Below are 20,143 nucleotides of genomic sequence, written 5' to 3' on the forward strand. Positions count from 1 at the left end.
TTTTCAGGTTTTCATGACAAATTAACACAACGATGGAGAATTGTTCTTAAGAGCATTGTAATAAATGTATACGCTGACCTGCCGCCGACAACTAATTGGATCCGGTTTTTATATATGTGCTAAAATATTGCTCAGAATAAAAGTATTTTGGTTAGATTAAAAGTGGCATATAAAAACCATGCATTTGGTAAATGGCTGTTCAAACGATCAAACCAAACAAAAAGTCCTATTGTTTATAACAGAGGAAATCTTGCAGTGCATATTTATAACATTACGAAAAATGGCGGAGTATTTTTAGTAAATGAGAAACGAGAAAGGGCGATTGAATCATAGTCATTTGAATGTTTTAATAAATTTATTGTGGCTTGTATTCATTTTTTTTAAATATTTTAAGCCGTGAAAGGCATAACATTTTATTGATTTTTAAATATAAATATTTTATTTTTTAGATTGAATCAAACGTTTTAATAGTAAAAGTTATACCTAAACTGAAGATGTATCGACACTTATTTTTCTTATTAATTCTTGGGTTTGTTTATAAAATTGGTAAGTTTCGTTTATATGTTTTTTAATACAGAATGACTTCCTATGTTAAGACTGTATACTGCAGGGTTAAGTTAGTAATAGTTAAGTAAAAGTCTTGACAAATGGTCGTTTGCAGAGCATGAATGAGCAATGTCAAAATGGACGTGTTGAAAATAAACTTTAAGGAAAAGATAAAGTAGAAATAAGTACAGGTTGAGGAAATTGGTGTAACATTATGACCAATATTTTTTGTTTTTTTTAAAAAAGATTTTTGAAAAAAAATTGCAAAGAAAATTTCTTATTTAAACGATAGCTTAAGTCATGTGGTGAATTTTTGCCTGTAGTGGCCTATGAAAAAATGTTTGGCTTTGTTAAAGCTTATTTTCCCCTGGTGACTAACATCAAATAACATTAATTTTTGAGCATAATTTCTTACTCCATGTTAGTCCACAGTGGAAACGTGTTTAATTTATGTTATCTCAAACTCACCTTATTATTTCATGAAATAATGTGAACTTGACATAAAAAATTTTTGGAACATGCCAAGTTGCATTTGGATTAATGAAACATCAAGGAAATATTATTTTTTTCATGCAAATGCAGTTGCAAAACATACAATGTAAGAACTTGCAAGATAAATTTGCTTCAAAAAAATGTATTCAAGGTTTATATTTGTTAGGAAACAATTCTTTTTTAGTTTTTTTTAGGTTTCAAAAGACATTTTATTTTTCATAAAAATATGTGGAACATTCTTTTTTTCTGGAAAAAGTCTTTTCAAAAGTGTTATATCAGACAATTTTATGAGAGGCATGCGATCGCACGCGCACGCCTCCACACACGCGCAGATTTGTTTAGGCATGCAACTAATCGCACATGCAAACTTTATTTTCTTTATGTCTGCAATAGGTTTCTAAAACTATCGAAACCACGAAAAAAGCAAAATATAAAGTCAAAACGATTTTAGAAGGCTTTGCAACCCTTACATTTTTTATTTACATAGAAAACTGTGTAGTTAAAGTGCATATTTTTATAAATTTGCTAATTTTTTTAATTTAGAGACCTAGCGAAGTTAAAATGAAAAAAAAAAAATTTATAACAAGAAAGCAAGAGATGCCATTAATAATAATCGATCTAAATTTATTTTTACATCTTCTGTACCAAAAGTTTTCTTGCCATAAAAAAAAGAAACAAAATAATGAATTATTACAGATCGTCTGTAACAATGATGTATTTTATTATCCATTTTCATGTTACCAATCATAGTGTGCATAATAAAATTAGTGGTAGTAGTGGGGAGGACAAAGTTTCGTGTGAATTATTAATTGTATTTTTTAATTTTTTTATACATTTTTTGAGGCCACCTGTTTTTTGAAAGTAGTAAATATAAAAAAAGAAAGGAAAGAAGAATATCATTCAAACTTAATTGTAACAGCATTTATCAATTTCGTCCTAGGCACTAGCTTGTTCCTAAAAACAATGGCCCCTGTTCTGTGTAAGAGGATAAAGGAATTTTGTTCTTACTTTTGCTTCTTAAAAATTTAATTTTTTAGGATCGCACGCATGCACAGAATTATTGAGGCATGCGATTCATTGCATGCCTACCTAAAATCTAATGAAATGGCCTGTTATATTCTTCACACCTTGGAGAAAATATGTGCAAAATGAGTTGAGCATATTTTTTGTAAACATTATGCATGATTGGAACTCCTGTACAAAAATTGCATTAAATATATTTTTTAGATAGTTTAATTTCACCATTGATATATATAAATGTTGTCGTATAAAAAATCATCGAAAAAAAGTTATACGAGTATGCATGAAATCTGAGATCTCGAAAAATTCAAAGCCAGCTAATGTAGATAATTGTCCTAGCAATAACATAATAATCTTTTTAAAAAATAACAAACAAAATTATCTAACAAGTCGACATGTGAAGATCTGTGTATTTTTACGGCTATGTGCTATACTATTGGAAATCTGTTGGAGACTTCTGCCTATTAATAGTTCTAAATGCGTGCACGCATATTCAGCATAAAGAAAAAGTTCACACTTCCATCATCTTTCTGTATACTCAGTTCACATATTTTCTTAACACCTAAGAAAATCTTTAAAAAAGAATGTCTTGTTAGTATCAAGTTTGTGGTCTCTTTTTTTGAAAGCTTCCTATTGGCTCATTCAAATTTTCGGTATTAAAAAGTTGAATAAATTATGCACAACAGGTTTCTAGATTTTTTTTTGTATAAATTAGTTATAAGCGAATTATGAAATCAGAAAGAAAAAAAATGTGCATTTTTTTGAATAATTATATATAATTACAAATAATTTCATAACAATGTTTAAGAAGAAAAAATAAGAACCTTTTTGAATTTAATTTATGCTGAATGTAATTGTGCAAAAACGAGAAGTCTGTGACCATGCCTTTGAAAAAAAGCCATTTTAAAACGTATGGTTAAAAAAAAAAATGATGTGTTGTTTCATTATAATTTTCTTTTTGGAAAATCAACATCTCACAAAAATAACACCATCGAATACGTCTTTCATCAAGCATTCAGAAACAACTAAAAATAAGAAAAAATATAAAAGTATTGATAAATTATAAGGGTTTTTCTGAGACTACTCATCCATATTTTTTCCTTACAATAACCTTAAATACTTCATCTGGAACACTATTTCTACTTCATTTAACAACAGTTTTGAAAAAAGCAAAAGACATTGTCCTATAACCATTTTTTGTATAGGATCACCAAAATTTGTTTTGTGCTAAGGAAACCATGAAAAAATGATGTACGATGGGCAAAAATGCTATTATATATTGGGATAACAACTACTTTAATTTAAATATAATTCCCATTTTCTTCCATATTCTCAGCAAACAAACAACATCACAGCATTTCTTTTTCAAAAATGTCATCAACTAGTTGGTTCTCTTTAACATGAAATAAGCTTTTTCTTCAGTGGAAACTCTGCATAATCTTCTATACGCCATTGTTTAAAACTTGCAAGAGTGAATCTGAAATATTTGTTTTCTGTAAATTTATAGCTAAGCACAGTGACAATACATTTGTAAAAAGCTGAGTTGGTACCTTTATTAAACACACAGTTGTGTTTACACCTTTGTGTTCCTGTAAGATGTTGCAAAATGGCAACCGTCGTCAATCAGCAGCTTAAAATTAAATGTGGACTAAACATAGAAAAAAAGAAATAATTTATCTTTTAAAGATTTTTTGTCAAAATTGCAGATCCTTCAAATTATTTTAATAGCCCCAGTAGTGTAATTTTTTTCCAAATAAATTTATGTTATAATAGGTTGATTTGTCAAAGTTTATTCTTGCAATTTTTTTTCCTATTATTTGTATTTTCTTTTGTTGGACAAAGTTTTTTCTTTTATTCACTTTTATCCTTGTTGCTTAAGGATATGTGTGGTAATTGTTAACTATAACACTTTAAATTGAACAAAGATCTGGCTCAAATACATTTTCTCACTATCGACAATGTCTTCAATGGTATGGAATGGTGAAATGGTATGTATATAACAGAAGTAGTTGGAGTCAAGCTTTAAAAATGCCTGCCATGGACACAGCTCCACAAAACCAAAACCATCAGGAGAATCTTACTCCTTTTCTGCTGGATTTTGTGAGAGAACTATCCCCCTGGGCCTCTTTCTAATATGATAGATAATGGTAAAAATTTTAGCGCGTGATCTTTTCTTTAGTTTCGCTAAGTGATAGGTAACCTAACATACCTAATATATCTTCTGGGTGTTAAATCTTTAGTTTAACCTAGCGAGTGTTTTTGATTCGATAACCAGTTTAAAAATGAGAGGGGGTGTAAAATTGTAGTCATTAAACATGTAACTTAACTTTCTTATAAATATATAAAGTGCATATATATACATATTTGCTTTTGGCATAAACCTTCTCATAGATTGTTTATTATTTAATGTTATATGAAAAAAAAAACATTGCTGGTGAACCATCATTGAGAGAAAGTGTATTTGCTCATAGTTGTTTGAATCCCTTTTAATGCAGCATTCCTTTTTTAAAGCAACCATATGATATTGTAGTTCAAAATATGTATTTTTTTTTGCCATTATTTACAACTAGTCGATAAAGCCTGTGGAAAAATCCACTTAGGCAAAAGAACAATGGAAAAATAGGTTGTTTTAGATTTTTTTGTGAAGACGTCAGTAGTACAGATACAAAAAACATTTGGTGAAAATTAGTTCATTCGTTGCCTGTAATAAGTAGAGGTCAAAACTGGTCAAAATAATGTATAGAATCGTGTGCTTTTGGTCGAATGCCTAAGAAGATATAGGGTATTAAAAATTTTGCTGATGTCATCAAAGTCTCCCGTACAAAGAAATTTATAGGATTATGTATTTTTTACAAATGGTTGCAGAGATGTTAGAGTTTGAAGGGTTTTTTGATGACGTTTTTAACCCGTCCATTCCGAAACAGATTTGGGGACCCAGGTTTGGGAAAATTACCCAAATTGGTCCTAGGTGGTCCTTAGTTACCCACTCGGTGAAAAATGATTGATGTCACCACCTCGTTTCCAAGTTATTTGGCCTCAAAGTTTCAGTGTATTGTAATGGCTTCACTAATGTTAATATACTTTCCTTTGAGGTAAATATTATTTTAACATTAAAGTTTGGTAAATTACAGAACAATTTTTTAGGCGATGTTTTTGAGACTTTATCAAAAAAATTGTGAACAACTTTTTGCTATGTTTCGTAAATATTTTTACCAAAAAAAGTTGTCTGAGTTATTCTGTTTTTTTAATTATTGTTATCTATTCATATCTCCATTTGTTTACAAGCGCACTCATTGTTTTATTTCGGGCTTGCCTACCTACTTAAAATGTTAAAGTTAATGTTAAAATTAAGTGTTGGAAAGTCGAGACCACATAAAATTAATCAGAATACCTCACAGAGTGTTTGAAGAAATATAAAAAAAATACTGTATGTACTTATGGCCTAAATGAGAGGTAGCCTATGCCAAATACTTTTCTTAAGGGAATATTTTGATTAGAAGACACATGGTCATTTTAACACAGAAACATCAGGCTACAGATGGCATTTAAAAAAATTGTTTGAAATGCATTTGTAAAGCACGTTGAAATCAAAGAAGATAAATATAGATTGAGAGATAGATGTGCATATTTTACATGGATAGCCTCACAAATATCGAGGGATATAATATGTCTATTTCCAGGAGGGGCCGAGTATTTAATGCTCATTTTTACGCAGACCCAATTAGGGCCTGCGCTCTATTAGACGAGTTCAAACTTTTATTTCTAAACAGACAAATATATGTACACAAATAATTTTCGATAAAATAAATCATTCTGAAAATATGGATTTAAATAAAATGTGTCGTAATATTCTATAATAGTTTTTTTCGTAGAATTCCAAACTTCAGGCTCAAAGTTTATAATGTCAAGCACCATCCCATGGGTTGTCCAAACCAAAATGACATTGGGAAAAGCCAGTTACTCCCATTTGCATAACACTGTGTGTGTGATATTTGTGGTTTTTGTTCAATACTGTTTTTTCTTCTGTGTGCGTCAAGTAGGGTAGTTTTACGTTTAAATCATTTGGAGTCGTGTAATTAATCAAAAAAGGACATTTTACTTCTAAACATGCTGGCAGACAACAATCACATGTTATTATTTTGTTTGCACTTGCACCAATGTTTTTATATAAATGCAAGCCACACTCTAAAACCTTCACATTTTAATGCCCTTGTAAGAAGTTGTCTTTAAATGCATTAAAAGCATTTATTTCTATTGTACGTCCATATTTTAGTGCTGGTATATTAGGGCTAATAAATGACATGCCTGAAACTTTCTGGTTTAATGCCCAGTTGTTAACAAATCCTCCACCTCCTGATTTAAGTTTTTTCATTTTTGTTAAAACTTCATGGCCTTTTGAGGTAGAGCTTTCTAAAATTATACTAACCAGTGTTCTTACTTTGTCCTTGGGTTAATTTTTCAATATCATTAGTTATATTTCAATATCATTAGATTGCATTTAAATTCAGTTTTTGTTTTTCACATTGCAAGTATGTCACTTATACTGTATACATCTGATGGTTGAGTTAAATGAGAAATACTTAAACACTCTAACAAAGTCAAATTCTGGTTTTGGTACAGCAGTTAATAAAATACTATCAGGAATAATTTCTTTTAATTCGTCTGCTATTTCGTTAAGAGAGAGTAATTTCTCACCACAATGTTGAAGAGGATCAAAGTTCTTTTTAGGTGTCGATACTAAAGAGCGCTTTCTCTCCCCCCTTTCTGAAAAGCTATCTCTGCTAAAATTCAAGTCTTTAATTTTAGTTGGAGCTACTTGCTTTCTGTTAGGAAGCTACTCGTTAGCAGTGCCTGTACAAGCTATATATGTAAGACCAATTCTGACAGCAGATTCAATGTGATATAGAGCAGCCGCAACATCATTACATGTCTGGCTCATTCCAGCCATACATGTACAATGGCACGACATTATTTTACCACTTTTTTCCAGAATTAACCATAGTTTTTGGAAAGGATCGTTAAACGCTTGCGACTTTCTGCATGTACCTTTAAAAATGCAAAAAGTACTTCCCGTTAAGTCATGATAGGCGAGAGGTTGAAGACATCCAGACTTATAATAGCTATATTCCTCTGAGTTTTTGTAGTCATTTAAATCTGAACTACCTAGTTCTGATGGATAAAACAAAAGGTAGCTAAAGATGTCAGGATACAGCACTATAGACCAAAACTTTATCCCTTCTTGCTCATCCATCCAACCGCAAGGTATTTTAAAAGGATCTGGAAGTGTTCTATCGTTTATTTTCAGCTTCTTCTAATATTCTTCTTTTAAATTACTATCTACTTCTTGAGCAGTTTTCACAGGCTGGACGAAGTTCTCAGCTGCTGAAAACACTCAAGCAATTAGTTCTTCCTTTCTTTTACTTATCCTTAAATTTCTGACTCTCAAGTAGTTCTTCAACTCTTCAACAGACTTTTTTGATATTAAATCGTATTCCATGTTTGTTTAATTGTTCAAAAAAGTTGGTAAATAATTTGATAGCTATAGCGCGATGTTTATACTTCGTTTTCTCAAGTGAACTGAATCTTAGTTAAATAGGTGTATTTTTTTATTTTATATTCATTGCTTTTTTTTTATTTTAGACTGTGGTGACTGGATAGAGCCCAGTAATAATCAAAACAAATGGGCTAATGAAACTGGAAGTGTACTTTTTGAATGGAAATATAATTTAGGCAGTGGAGACACTCCTTCCAATGTTGCAGTCCAATGTGGTTATTTTAAAGGCACAGACTTACAAACTGTTGTGCAAAAAGTAGGACACACAAATCCACTGGGAAGAACTAATGATGCAATGAGCTCAAGGGTGGATGTTTTCACAAGAAATGAGGATCCAGGATATGTTGCTTTTAGATTAAGAAGTGTACAAAAATCTGATGAATATGCTTACCAATGTACCCTAAATACTCCATTAAGCAAACAAAGTAAAAGATACACACTCAAAGTATTAAGTAAGTGTTATAAGATTTGAAGTATAATATCATTAAAAAAAACACCAAATCAGCCTGGATTATCTAAAAAAAATTATCATTTAGAACGGCCAGAATTTAAAACTTTTTCTGTGAATCCTACATCTGTGGAAGCCGAAAAAGCAATCACAATAAATGTGGTTACATCTGGTAATCCTGTGCCAAGGTTGATTTGCTATCTGATGTCAACAAGTGGAAATGAAATAGATCGATTACCTCGTTCTGGTAAGAATAATTGTTTTATAGTGCTGTTATCAGCATTGATGATGGATGTATACCAAAAAGCATTTGCTTTATTGAAAAAGGGTAAAAGAATATCTAGTTTCAGTTTTTTTAGATAAACCCTTTCTAAATATTCACCATATTTATGTGACATTTCGTAAAGAATTTTCCTTTAATTCATTCATGAAAAAAATGCATGTTTTTGGGCTAAATGTAAGTGTTGATATAACATGGTTTGTTGATCTTATTGTTTAGTATTATAAAGGAGTTGTTTTTTGATCTCTTATTGTGTTTCTTATTAACAAAAAATAAAAATAAAGTATGTCTCGGGGAAGAGCTTCCCAGGGACATTTTTTTGTATTTTTTGCTGGAGACATCAAAAATAAAAAATGACCCTGGGGATTTGGTTGCTTATTACCATTTTGACATTGCACACACTTTTATAACAATCATACTTTTTGCTTTGACCATTGCAATTCTTACAAATTCGACATGTGGATCCTTGATGCGACAACTAAAACTAAAATGATTGTTGAAAAATTAACTAAACGATTACTAAGAATTTCTTGGCATTTAAAACATGATTGAATAAAAAACAATAATGCTAGATAATATTGATTAAGAAATTAATATATCGCACATTTTTCAAAAATATTCATGATTATTCACATTACAATAGTTTAACTTCTACTCCATCAATTCTTTCAAAAGACTAGTCGGTAGCACGTGGAAAAATCCACAGGTTCATCTGTCCTTTATTTATTGCATTTCGTGTTTCTGTAACACAACTTTTTTTTCTCAAGCACAAACAGACAGATGGAATATGGCTATTATTAAATAGACTAGTCGTTGCCCGTGGAAAAATCCACGGGTTCGCCCGTCCTTTATATTTACCAGTCGCAACAAAGTGGATAAAAATATATGGCATTTGATATTTGTGTTTCCGTAACATCATTTTCTAACTCAGTGAGTGGTCCGCCAGACGGACAACACCCGCGGAAAATTCGCTAGGTCGCCGTCCCTTATATTTACCCGTCGCAACAAAGTGGACAAAAATATATCGCATTTTGGTATTGGTGCGCATTTTAAAAATTTCGTGTTTCCGTTACGGGACGCGGCTTTCGCGGACACACAGACAAAATACGGCTATTATTAAAGAGATTAATGTTAATGGACGTTTTGTGATTACCAAGGTTCTTAATTTAAATTTTTTTTTATGACATCTTCTTTTATTATAAAATTATTCTCCATGAGAACTAATTCCTGTGAAATTAATTATTTACTGAATTATATCATTTTTAAACACAAAAGTAGAGTCAAAAAAAACTTTAAACTGTATACCATACATTTGTCACATCATTGATGTTTTCAGTAATTTTGGCAAATTGCCAAGGCCACGTCAAAACTGAGAATTGTGATAGTGGCCAAAAAACAACAACAAAGGTTACAATTTAGAATAAAACAATTGCTAAAATATCTGTCTTATTTTAAAACTTATTCTCTATGGCATGTTTATTTTGAATTCCAGAATCGCTTTAAGCAAAAACTTAGTTATGTATTTTTAATAATTAATTAATGTGGCCTAAAAAATAAACAGACTATTTTCTGTGTAATTTTAAAAATAGTTTTACGAAAACTTAACATATTTTTGCCCACGTTATAGTCTGGTCTAAATTCAAATTTCCCTTAAAAAAACAAACTATGGAAAAAAAAACTATCGAGCTAGCTAGCTAGCTAGCTAGCTAGCCACTTTCCAGAAAATATTAAATCTAAAACTTTCATCACAAAATTCAAAAATTGTATCAAGTTAATAGTCATCCTATCGTGTTTATAAAGGACTTATTGAGTTAGGGAACCTTTGTAAGCACAGTCGCTCAATTTTTATGTTTCTTTCCCATAGGTCGAACTAGCAATATTACACAAAAGACATTTCTTGTGACAAAATTATCGAAAGAAGTTTTATGTATTGCCACTGGAGAGCGCACAGGTCCTGTAAACGACACAAGACAGCTAAATGTTATATGTAAGTTTTTCTTTGATTTAAACAAACGCATAATTAGTATTTTTTCATTAATAATATCGAAATTTCTTATAGCTAAACCATTTAAAGTAAAGAATTTGGCACAAGTTGAGAGCTCTGTTGACTCGTCTGTTACTGTCAGATGGCTTCATATACCATCCAATGAAACCGGTGATCCAAGTCAAGGAGAAAGTTTTCTTCTCCGTTATGAGCTTGTATGGTGGGACAAAAGTATAGGAAGAATACAAAATCAAACTATTAAAGATTTAGGTTTGCCTGGTACACTGGAACAAAACCGATATTACTACAAGAGGGATGGCTATGTTTATTATACCTTAAGAGACTTGGATATAAAAAGTCAATATGGTATAGTAGTGTATGGAGTCAACCGATTGGGAAAAGGAGAAGAAACCAATGTAAATACTGATTTTCGTCCCAAAAATGCTGGTACGTTAAATATGTATTTGTCTTTGTTTGCTAGAAAAGTTTACTCCCTCTCATGACATTTACACCTTTTTTGAAGTAAAAAGTACAAGTTAAGAAAAATGATAATAATAAGGAATTATACCAATTTTTCATATATTCTTCCCTGTTGCTACTGTTCTAGTTTTCAATGCATCCTGTGCATTACATCAATTATAGTCACACTAAAGGGAACTCAAGGTGTAAAATGATGTTAAACGTATATTACATAGCCTAAAAAGTTGGTTAACAAGTCTTTTTAAATTTTTAAAAAAGCTCTTTTCGTTCTCAAGATATTTACATTTAAAGAATTTCAGATTTGATTATGCTGCATAAATTATGATGTCACATTTGAGGAATAGCAAATTTTTACATTTTCTGTCATCAGTAATTTTAGACCTGTTAAGGGGTGGGCATTCAAAATTTAGCAATGCATATATATATAAAGAGCTTTTTTAAAAATTTAAAAAGACTTGTTAACCTACTTTCTAGACTCTACAATATAATTCAAACATCATTTTATACATCTAGTTCCTTTTAAATGAATTGCTGACTAAATTTATTCATTATATTTAACATTTTTTTTTACCTTTAGCTAGCAAGACAGATGATGGCGACAACATGATTGGTATTGTTATTGGAGCTGTGTTGGGAGGGATAATTGTATTGGTTCTTGTGATTGTTTTTATCGTTTGGTGTAGCAAACGCTCTGATGCAAGTAAGTTTAAACTAAACTGAGTCTGTGTTATGCTAGTATGGTGTAAAGTGAGTCTCTGTGATGCTAGTAAGGTGTAAACTGAGTGCCTGTGGCGCCAGTAAGGTGTAAATTGAGTCTCTGTGATGCCAGTAAGGTGTAAACTGAGATTATATGATGCTAGTAAGGTGTAAACTTGACTATGTGATGCCAGTAGGGTGTAAACCAAGTACCTTTGGTGCCAGTAAGGTGTAAACTGTATGTTTGTGATGCTAGTAAGGTGTAAACTGAGTGTCTGTGATGCTAGTAAGGTGTACACTTAGTCTCTGCGATGCTAGTAAGGTGTACACCGAGTCTCTACGATGCTTGTAAGATGTAAACTGAGTCTCTGTGATGCTAGTATGATTTAAACTGAGTCTCTGTGATGCTAGTAAGATTTAAACTGAGTCTCTGTGATGCTAGTATGGTTTAAACTGAGTCTCTGTGATGCTAGTATGATTTAAACTGAGCCTCTGTAATTCTAGTAAGGTGTACACAAAGTCTCTGCGATGCTAGTAAGGTGTAAACTGAGTCACTGTGATGAAAACAAGTTAAGATAAATTAAGAATAAGAAATTATAAAATGGTCAGCTACTTCGGCCATAGAGAAAGTTTTGCGATTTTTTTATTTGTAAATTTATATGGTCTCATTTTGTATCTTGTTGCAAATGCACAGTCTAAGCGATTTCTGTTGTGTCTATTATTGCGTGTAACAACGGAAAACCCAGGCTAAGTTTGAATGATAACACACAGAATTATTTTTGTTTTAGGCAAACGTTATCCAGCCAGGTATGATTTTGTTATATTTAATTCTTGAAAGTAAAAGTTTGATGAGACTATCTTGAGCGAGGGAAAGTGCGAATCGGCATATTTCTGTAATTCAATAAACCTTTCGATATGTCTCTCCATGAACTGGTCATTTTTTCTTTGGCTTGTATCATAATGTTTATGTTAAACCAAACCGGATTCACTTTATACAAAACAATGTTCTGGAGATTCCCCTAATTTTTTGGCGGTTTTGAGCTTTCATATTTCTATACATATTGTCTACCTACTTTTATCCTTTTTCATTTTTTGTAGTTATGTTGAAGAGGCTGTTGATTACCCGCCTAACCAAGGCCACAGTCTTTACGCTGGTGTTGAAAAAAAACAAAAAGTAGTCTCTCGAAGTGATTCGACTTCTGGATACCCCGACGTAGTTGGAAACGTAAGTTTTATTTTTACCATTGAGGGCATTGATACATCACTCCCCTGCAATCGAGGAATGAGACGTTTTATTCCTTTCTGACTCGTTGGGAAATTAAGAAATAAAACTTTACAGTTATAGTGTCTAGAAACTAGCAAATTAAATTGGGTATATAAAAAGACTTTTTACGTGGTTATTTATTCATTCGTTTATTTTTTTCATTATTCATTTTAACAACCATCCATTCATCTAATCATTCATTTAATCATCCATTTACCTGCTTAGTTTTTTTCTTTAGGGTAACGATTACTCCATGAAGCCAAGAAATAGTTCTTCGTACGAACCTTCCAACAAGGCGTTTGTATAAAGCTAGTTTTTTACGAATCACATGATAGAGACGGTAATTTACAGAAGACGCATTTGCAGAGAGGAGTTGAAGCTGGTCACGTGGCTTCGGAGGCGTTTCATGAAATCACGTAATTTGCACTTTAGTGGATAAGCAGACCAGTGTGGAACAAAATGACTTGATTTTTGCACATTTAGACTGGAGATAATTAGGTTATATATAAGAAAAGTTATAGTTATTAACTCTCTTCAATTTGTTCAGTATTTCACTTTCTTAAGGTAAGCTGTTTTGACTGCGCAGGCTGTCCTTTTGTACATTTTCTAAAGTCTCCTTTATTTCCAGTCGAGTTGTGGATTTTCATTGCTTATGTGTTAACGCCAGAAAGGGTGTAAATTTATGAAAACTTTCAGAAATTGGGGAACTTTGGTAAAAAAAAAACTCTGATAAGGTTGAGAGCAAAAAGTGAAATATTTGATAGAAACATTTAAAGAAAAGGTGAAAGAATCACAGTTCCCATGTCAAGCCCATTTTTTTTGTTTTTTTAATTTTTAATATATTTTTTTGATTTTTATTAAATTTTTGGTAATTGGAATGATAATTTTTATTTTCATATAATGCACAATCTTGTAATGTACATACAATTTATTTAATTTTCACTGTACAGTTTGATGGCTAACTTGTCGTGGAAGATTCGTTACCAGTCTTTTTAAAACAATCCCGTGCATTCAATAACAAGCAATATAAGAAAAGAAAATATATAAAATTAGTTACTTCATGGAAAATCCAGAAGGTTCACCGGCCAACAAATTATTTACTTTGCGGGGAACCTGGAATAAAGCTGTGCGCAGCCATTTTGGACGTACAGAGTGTGGTTATTACAAAATAGAAATAAAGAGTATAAGGTATTGCTGGTTTGAATGCATGTTATTTGTTTACATCTGTATAGTTTATTTTCAGTTGGTGTAGTAGGTTTATAACACGTGTATATTAATTCGATTTTTATAATGAACTAATCAAATCATAATCCTTTATTAGAAAAATCTTGTGTTGTTATGTTGCAGGTTTTGCAAATGAGATTGGGTCCTTTAAGTATAATGTTAAGTAGAGAAAGAAAGGGGTAACATTGGAGTAAGTTAACTAAGGCAAAGCATAAGATTAATACATCATTTTAAACTGTCGTCGAATCAGTCCGTAATGACGAGGTGGATTAAAATACAGAAAGAAATAGTCAGAGGACGAAAAATGGGAAATAAATCACCCAAGATGGAGGAGAAATAAATTAAAAAATAACATTGTTGTTCGTTGTTGTTGTTGTTGTTAATAATGGTACTTGCACAATGCATCTTTTAACAGACTTTTTCAGAATGTTGAATATGCGTGCGTAAAGCACGCATATTCAGCATTCCTTTCTAAACTCCGATAAAACTCAGGCCAGATCTACCAACCCTCGAATGTCGAGGCTTGAGGTTTTCCCTAGATGCTGCCCGACGAACATTACGAAGCGCCCTTACGTGCACATGTAGTTGTTAGGAACAGCAAGTTAATTGAAGGATAGGTAATCTGCAAATTTCGACCTGGTCATCGTCCCCGATGTAAACCGAAACTCATTTCGATTATTCGACGCAATTGAAAACTCATTTGATAAAAGATTGTTTTTATTTTTTAATTTGAAAAACTAATTCGTCCCGAAAAACCGATTCGACGACTGAAAAAAGACTTTTCGGAATTTTGATGCCCGGCTCGTTCACAGCGATTTTTGCTCTTTTTATCTCAGACATATCCTTATATTCTAAAGCTATCATTTATCTGGGTATAACTCTTCCCCTCTCTTTACTTCCTTGTTTTTTTATGGATGACGTGTGTGTTTCAACATGCTAAAAAATGATTAATTCGCAAAACAATCTTTCTGGAAGTACGTAGCTGTATTAAGTTGTAAGTGATTAGAAAATTATGTACTTTTATAAGCTCTTCGCAAAACAGAAAAAACATTTTTTTCAAACATTTTAAATGCTTGTAGTTACCAGGATAACTCTTAGTTATGTTTGAACAAACCATTCTGTCTTTGTTAGTTGCATGAATGAATGTATTACTCATGACCAGTTCGCAAAATCTGGTCATGTTTTGGCCGTAAAATGCTCAACTCAACGACCATTCTTGTCCCATTCTTGTTTTTTCTCATAATCAAAATAGCAAAAGAATGGTTTAAGGAAACAAACAACATCAGAAAAATGAGAGAAGCAAATAAATGGATTCAAGAGTATATTAGAAGAAGAGACTAAAGAAAGGGAAATGGAGTGAAAAGAATAGAAAAAAGAAAGAAGAGAGAAAAAGAGAGAGAGAAAAAGAAAAAAATATTAAAAAAAGAGAAGAACGAGAAAAAAGAAGAAATTAGCCTTGCACCTAGTCAATAACAATATATGCAATACATAACAATATAAACAATAAATTGTATTAACATATATTTCAATCTCTTTGTTGTATAGGAGCTTGTTGGAAAAACGACAAAGTCGGCGATTTGAACATTCAAAGATTCAAAAAGGAAAATATCCCTGGAGACGAGGAGGGTGTGCGTCGCTAAAATAAACTGACGCTGATTCCGCTTCACGATTCCAACTTGTTACTCGGCATACAAAACGTAATAAATAATTCCCTGGATGAAAAGTGACAAGACAGCTAAATGTTATATGTAAGTTTTTCTTTGATTTAAACAAACGCATAATTAGTATTTTTTCATTAATAATATCGAAATTTCTTATAGCTAAACCATTTAAAGTAAAGAATTTGGCACAAGTTGAGAGCTCTGTTGACTCGTCTGTTACTGTCAGATGGCTTCATATACCATCCAATGAAACCGGTGATCCAAGTCAAGGAGAAAGTTTTCTTCTCCGTTATGAGCTTGTATGGTGGGACAAAAGTATAGGAAGAATACAAAATCAAACTATTAAAGATTTAGGTTTGCCTGGTACACTGGAACAAAACCGATATTACTACAAGAGGGATGGCTATGTTTATTATACCTTAAGAGACTTGGATATAAAAAGTCAATATGGTATAGTAGTGTATGGAGTCAACCGATTGGGAAAAGGAGAAGAAACCAATGTAAATACTGATTTTCGTCCCAAAAATGCTGGTACGTTAAATATGTATTTGTCTTTGTTTGCTAGAAAAGTTTACTCCCTCTCATGACATTTACACCTTTTTTGAAGTAAAAAGTACAAGTTAAGAAAAATGATAATAATAAGGAATTATACCAATTTTTCATATATTCTTCCCTGTTGCTACTGTTCTAGTTTTCAATGCATCCTGTGCATTACATCAATTATAGTCACACTAAAGGGAACTCAAGGTGTAAAATGATGTTAAACGTATATTACATAGCCTAAAAAGTTGGTTAACAAGCCTTTTTAAATTTTTAAAAAAGCTCTTTTCGTTCTCAAGATATTTACATTTAAAGAATTTCAGATTTGATTATGCTGCATAAATTATGATGTCACATTTGAGGAATAGCAAATTTTTACATTTCCTGTCATCAGTAATTTTAGACCTGTTAAGGGGTGGGCATTCAAAATTTAGCAATGCATATATATATAAAGAGCTTTTTTAAAAATTTAAAAAGACTTGTTAACCTACTTTCTAGACTCTACAATATAATTCAAACATCATTTTATACATCTAGTTCCCTTTAAATGAATTGCTGACTAAATTTATTCATTATATTTAACATTTTTTTTCACCTTTAGCTAGCAAGACAGATGATGGCGACAACATGATTGGTATTGTTATTGGAGCTGTGTTGGGAGGGATAATTGTATTGGTTCTTGTGATTGTTTTCATCGTTTGGTGTAGCAAACGCTCTGATGCAAGTAAGTTTAAACTAAACTGAGTCTGTGTGATGCTAGTATGGTGTAAAGTGAGTCTCTGTGATGCTAGTAAGGTGTAAACTGACTGCCTGTGGTGCCAGTAAGGTGTAAACTGAGTCTCTGTGATGCCAGTAAGGTGTAAACTGAGATTATATGATGCTAGTAAGGTGTAAACTTGACTATGTGATGCCAGTAAGGTGTAAACCAAGTGTCTGTGGTGCCAGTAAGGTGTAAACCAAGTGTCTGCGATGCTAGTAAGGTGTAAACTAAGTGTTTGTGATGCTAGTAAGGTGTAAACTGAGTGTCTGGTGCCAGTAAGGCGTAAACTGAGACTATGTGATGCTTGTAAGATGTAAACTGAGTCTCTGTGATGCTAGTATGGTGTAAACTGAGTCATTGTGATGAAAAAAGTTAAGCGAAGTTAAGAATAAGAAATTATGAAATGGTCAGCTACTTCGGCCCTAGAGAAAGCTTTGCGATTTTTTTTTTATTTGTAAATTTATATAGTCTCATTTTGTATCTTGTTGCAAATGCACAGTCTAAGCGATTTCTTTTGCGTCTATTATTGCGTGTAACAACGGAAAACCCAGGCTAAGTTTGAGTGATAACACACAGAATTATTTTTGTTTTAGGCAAACGTTATCCAGCCAGGTATGGTTTTGTTATATTTAAATCTTAAAAGTAAAAGTTTGAGACTATCTAGCGAGGGAAAGTGCGAATAGACATATTTCTGTAATTCAATAAACCTCTCGATATATCTCTCCATGAACTGTGGTCATTTTTTCTTTGGCTTGTATCATAATGTTTATAATAAACCAAACCGGATTCACTTTATACAAAACAATGTTCTGGAGATTCCCCTAATTTTTTGGCGGTTTTGAGCTTTCATATTTCTATACATATTGTCTGCCTACTTTTATCCTTTTTCATTTTTTGTAGTTATGTTGAAGAAGCTGTTGATTACCCGCCTAACCAAGGCCACAGTCTTTACGCTGGTGTTGAGAAAAAACAAAAAGTAGTCTCTCGAAGTGATTCGACGTCTGGATACCCCGACGTAGTTGGAAACGTAAGTTTTATTTTTACCATTGAGGGCATTGATACGTCACTCCCCTGCAATCGAGGAATGAGACGTTTTAATTCCTTTCTGACTCATTGAGAAACCAAGAAATAAAACTTTACAGTTATAGTGTCTAGCAACTAGCAAATTAAATTCGGTATATAAAAAGACTTTTTACGTGGTTATTTATTCATTCGTTTATTTTTTTCATTATTCATTTTAATAACCATCCATTCATCTAATCATTTTTAAGCATTCATTTAATCATCCATTTACCTGCTTAGTTATTTTCTTTAGGGTAACGATTACTCTATGAAGCCAAGAAATAGTTCTTCGTACGAACCTTCCAACAAGGCGTTTGTATAAAGCTAGTTTTTTACGAATCACATGATAGAGACGGTATTTTACAGAAGACGCAAATGCAGAGAGGAGTTGAAGCTGGTCACGTGGCTTCGGAGGCGTTTCATGAAATCACGTAATTTGCACTTAAGTGGATAAGCAGACCAGTGTGGAACAAAATGACTTGATTTTTGCACATTTAGACTGGAGATAATTAGGTTATATATAAGAAAAGTTATAGTTATTAACTCTCTTCAATTTGTTCAGTATTTCACTTTCTTAAGGTAAGCTGTTTTGACTGCGCAGGCTGTCCTTTTGTACATTTTCTAAAGTATCCTTTATTTCCAGTCGAGTTGTGGATTTTCATTGCTTATGTGTTAACGCCAGAAAGGGTGTAGATTTATGAAAACTTTCAGAAATTGGGGAAATTTGGTAAAAAAAAACTCTGATAAGGTTGAGAGCAAAAAGTGAAATATTTGATAGAAACATTTGAAGAAAAGGTGAAAGAATCACAGTTCCCATGTCAAGCCCATTTTTTTTGTTTTTTTAATTTTTAATATATTTTTTTGATTTTTATTAAATTTTTGGTAATTGGAATGATAATTTTTATTTTCATATAATGCACAATCTTGTAATGTACATACAATTTATTTAATTTTCACTGTACAGTTTGATGGCTAACTTGTCGTGGAAGATTCGTTACCAGTCTTTTTAAAACAATCCCGTGCATTCAATAACAAGCAATATAAGAAAAGAAAATATATAAAATTAGTTACTTCATGGAAAATCCAGAAGGTTCACCGGCCAACAAATTATTTACTTTGCGGGGAACCTGGAATAAAGCTGTGCGCAGCCATTTTGGACGTACAGATTGTGGTTATTACAAAATAGAAATAAAGAGTATAAGGTATTGCTGGTTTAAATGCATGTTATTTGTTTACATCTGTATAGTTTATTTTCAGTTGGTGTAGTAGGTTTATAACACGTGTATATTAATTCGATTTTTATAATGAACTAATCAAATCATAATCCTTTATTAGAAAAATCTTGTGTTGTTATGTTGCAGGTTTTGCAAATGAGATTGGGTCCTTTGAGTATAATGTTAAGTAGAGAAAGAAGGGGTAACATTGGAGTAAGTTAACTAAGGCAAAGCATAAGATTAATACATCATTTTAAACTGTCGTCGAATCAGTCCGTAATGACGAGGTGGATTAAAACACAGAAAGAAATAGTCAGAGGACGAAAAATGGGAAACAAATCACCCAAGATGGAGGAGAAATAAATTAAAAAAAAACATTGTTGTTCGTTGTTGTTGTTGTTGTTGTTAATAATGGTACTTGCACAATGCATCTTTTAACAGACATTTTCAGAATGTTGAATATGCGTGCGTAAAGCACGCATATTCAGCATTCCTTTCTAAACTCCGATAAAACTCAGGCCAGATCTACCAACCCTCGAATGTCGAGGCTTGAGGTTTTCCCTAGATGCTGCCCGATGAACATTACGAAGCGCCCTTACGTGCACATGTAGTTGTTAGGAACAGCAAGTTAATTGAAGGATAGGTAATCTGCAAATTTCGACCTGGTCATCGTCTCCGATGTAAACCGAAACTCATTTCGATTATTCTACATTGAAAACTCATTTGATAAAAGATTGTTTTTATTTTTTAATTTGAAAAACTAATTCGTCCCGAAAAACCGATTCGACGACTGAAAAAAGACTTTTCGGAATTTTGATGCCCGGCTCGTTCACAGCGATTTTTGCTCTTTTTATCTCAGACATATCCTTATATTCTAAAGCTATCATTTATCTGGGTATAACTCTTCCCCTCTCTTTA

The 20,143-nt window shown here is 32.1% G+C and overlaps 2 protein-coding genes across 2 annotated transcripts; both read left to right on the plus strand.

Moving 5' to 3' along the window:
- Positions 1-417: 417 nt before the first annotated feature.
- On the plus strand, positions 418-14,090 carry LOC130636428 (uncharacterized). The gene is made up of 9 exons (XM_057446149.1): positions 418-546; positions 7,699-8,064; positions 8,149-8,307; positions 10,205-10,327; positions 10,400-10,771; positions 11,382-11,504; positions 12,289-12,307; positions 12,599-12,725; positions 13,003-14,090. Exons 1-9 carry the CDS (start codon positions 495-497, stop codon positions 13,069-13,071), a joined length of 1,410 nt encoding a protein of 469 aa, XP_057302132.1. The 5' UTR covers positions 418-494; the 3' UTR covers positions 13,072-14,090.
- Positions 14,091-15,182: 1,092 nt separating this feature from the next.
- LOC130636986 (uncharacterized) lies at positions 15,183-19,026 on the plus strand. The gene is made up of 7 exons (XM_057446841.1): positions 15,183-15,307; positions 15,534-15,616; positions 15,809-16,180; positions 16,791-16,913; positions 17,543-17,561; positions 17,850-17,976; positions 18,265-19,026. Exons 1-7 carry the CDS (start codon positions 15,183-15,185, stop codon positions 18,331-18,333), a joined length of 918 nt encoding a protein of 305 aa, XP_057302824.1. The 3' UTR covers positions 18,334-19,026.
- Positions 19,027-20,143: the final 1,117 nt, after the last annotated feature.

Source organism: Hydractinia symbiolongicarpus, chromosome 3 (assembly GCF_029227915.1).
Source record: "Hydractinia symbiolongicarpus strain clone_291-10 chromosome 3, HSymV2.1, whole genome shotgun sequence".
Taxonomy (NCBI): domain Eukaryota; kingdom Metazoa; phylum Cnidaria; class Hydrozoa; order Anthoathecata; family Hydractiniidae; genus Hydractinia; species Hydractinia symbiolongicarpus.

Coding starts and splice junctions, on each gene's coding strand:
- LOC130636986 (XM_057446841.1), top strand. CDS start 15,183: ATGCTCAACTCAACGACCATTCTTGTCCCATTCTTGTTTTTTCTCATA. Junction 15,308..15,533: donor GCAAATAAATGGATTCAAGA/GTATATTAGAAG, acceptor TTTGTTGTATAG/GAGCTTGTTGGAAAAACGAC. Junction 17,977..18,264: donor ACCCCGACGTAGTTGGAAAC/GTAAGTTTTATT, acceptor TATTTTCTTTAG/GGTAACGATTACTCTATGAA.
- LOC130636428 (XM_057446149.1), top strand. CDS start 495: ATGTATCGACACTTATTTTTCTTATTAATTCTTGGGTTTGTTTATAAA. Junction 8,308..10,204: donor AGATCGATTACCTCGTTCTG/GTAAGAATAATT, acceptor TCTTTCCCATAG/GTCGAACTAGCAATATTACA. Junction 12,726..13,002: donor ACCCCGACGTAGTTGGAAAC/GTAAGTTTTATT, acceptor TTTTTTCTTTAG/GGTAACGATTACTCCATGAA.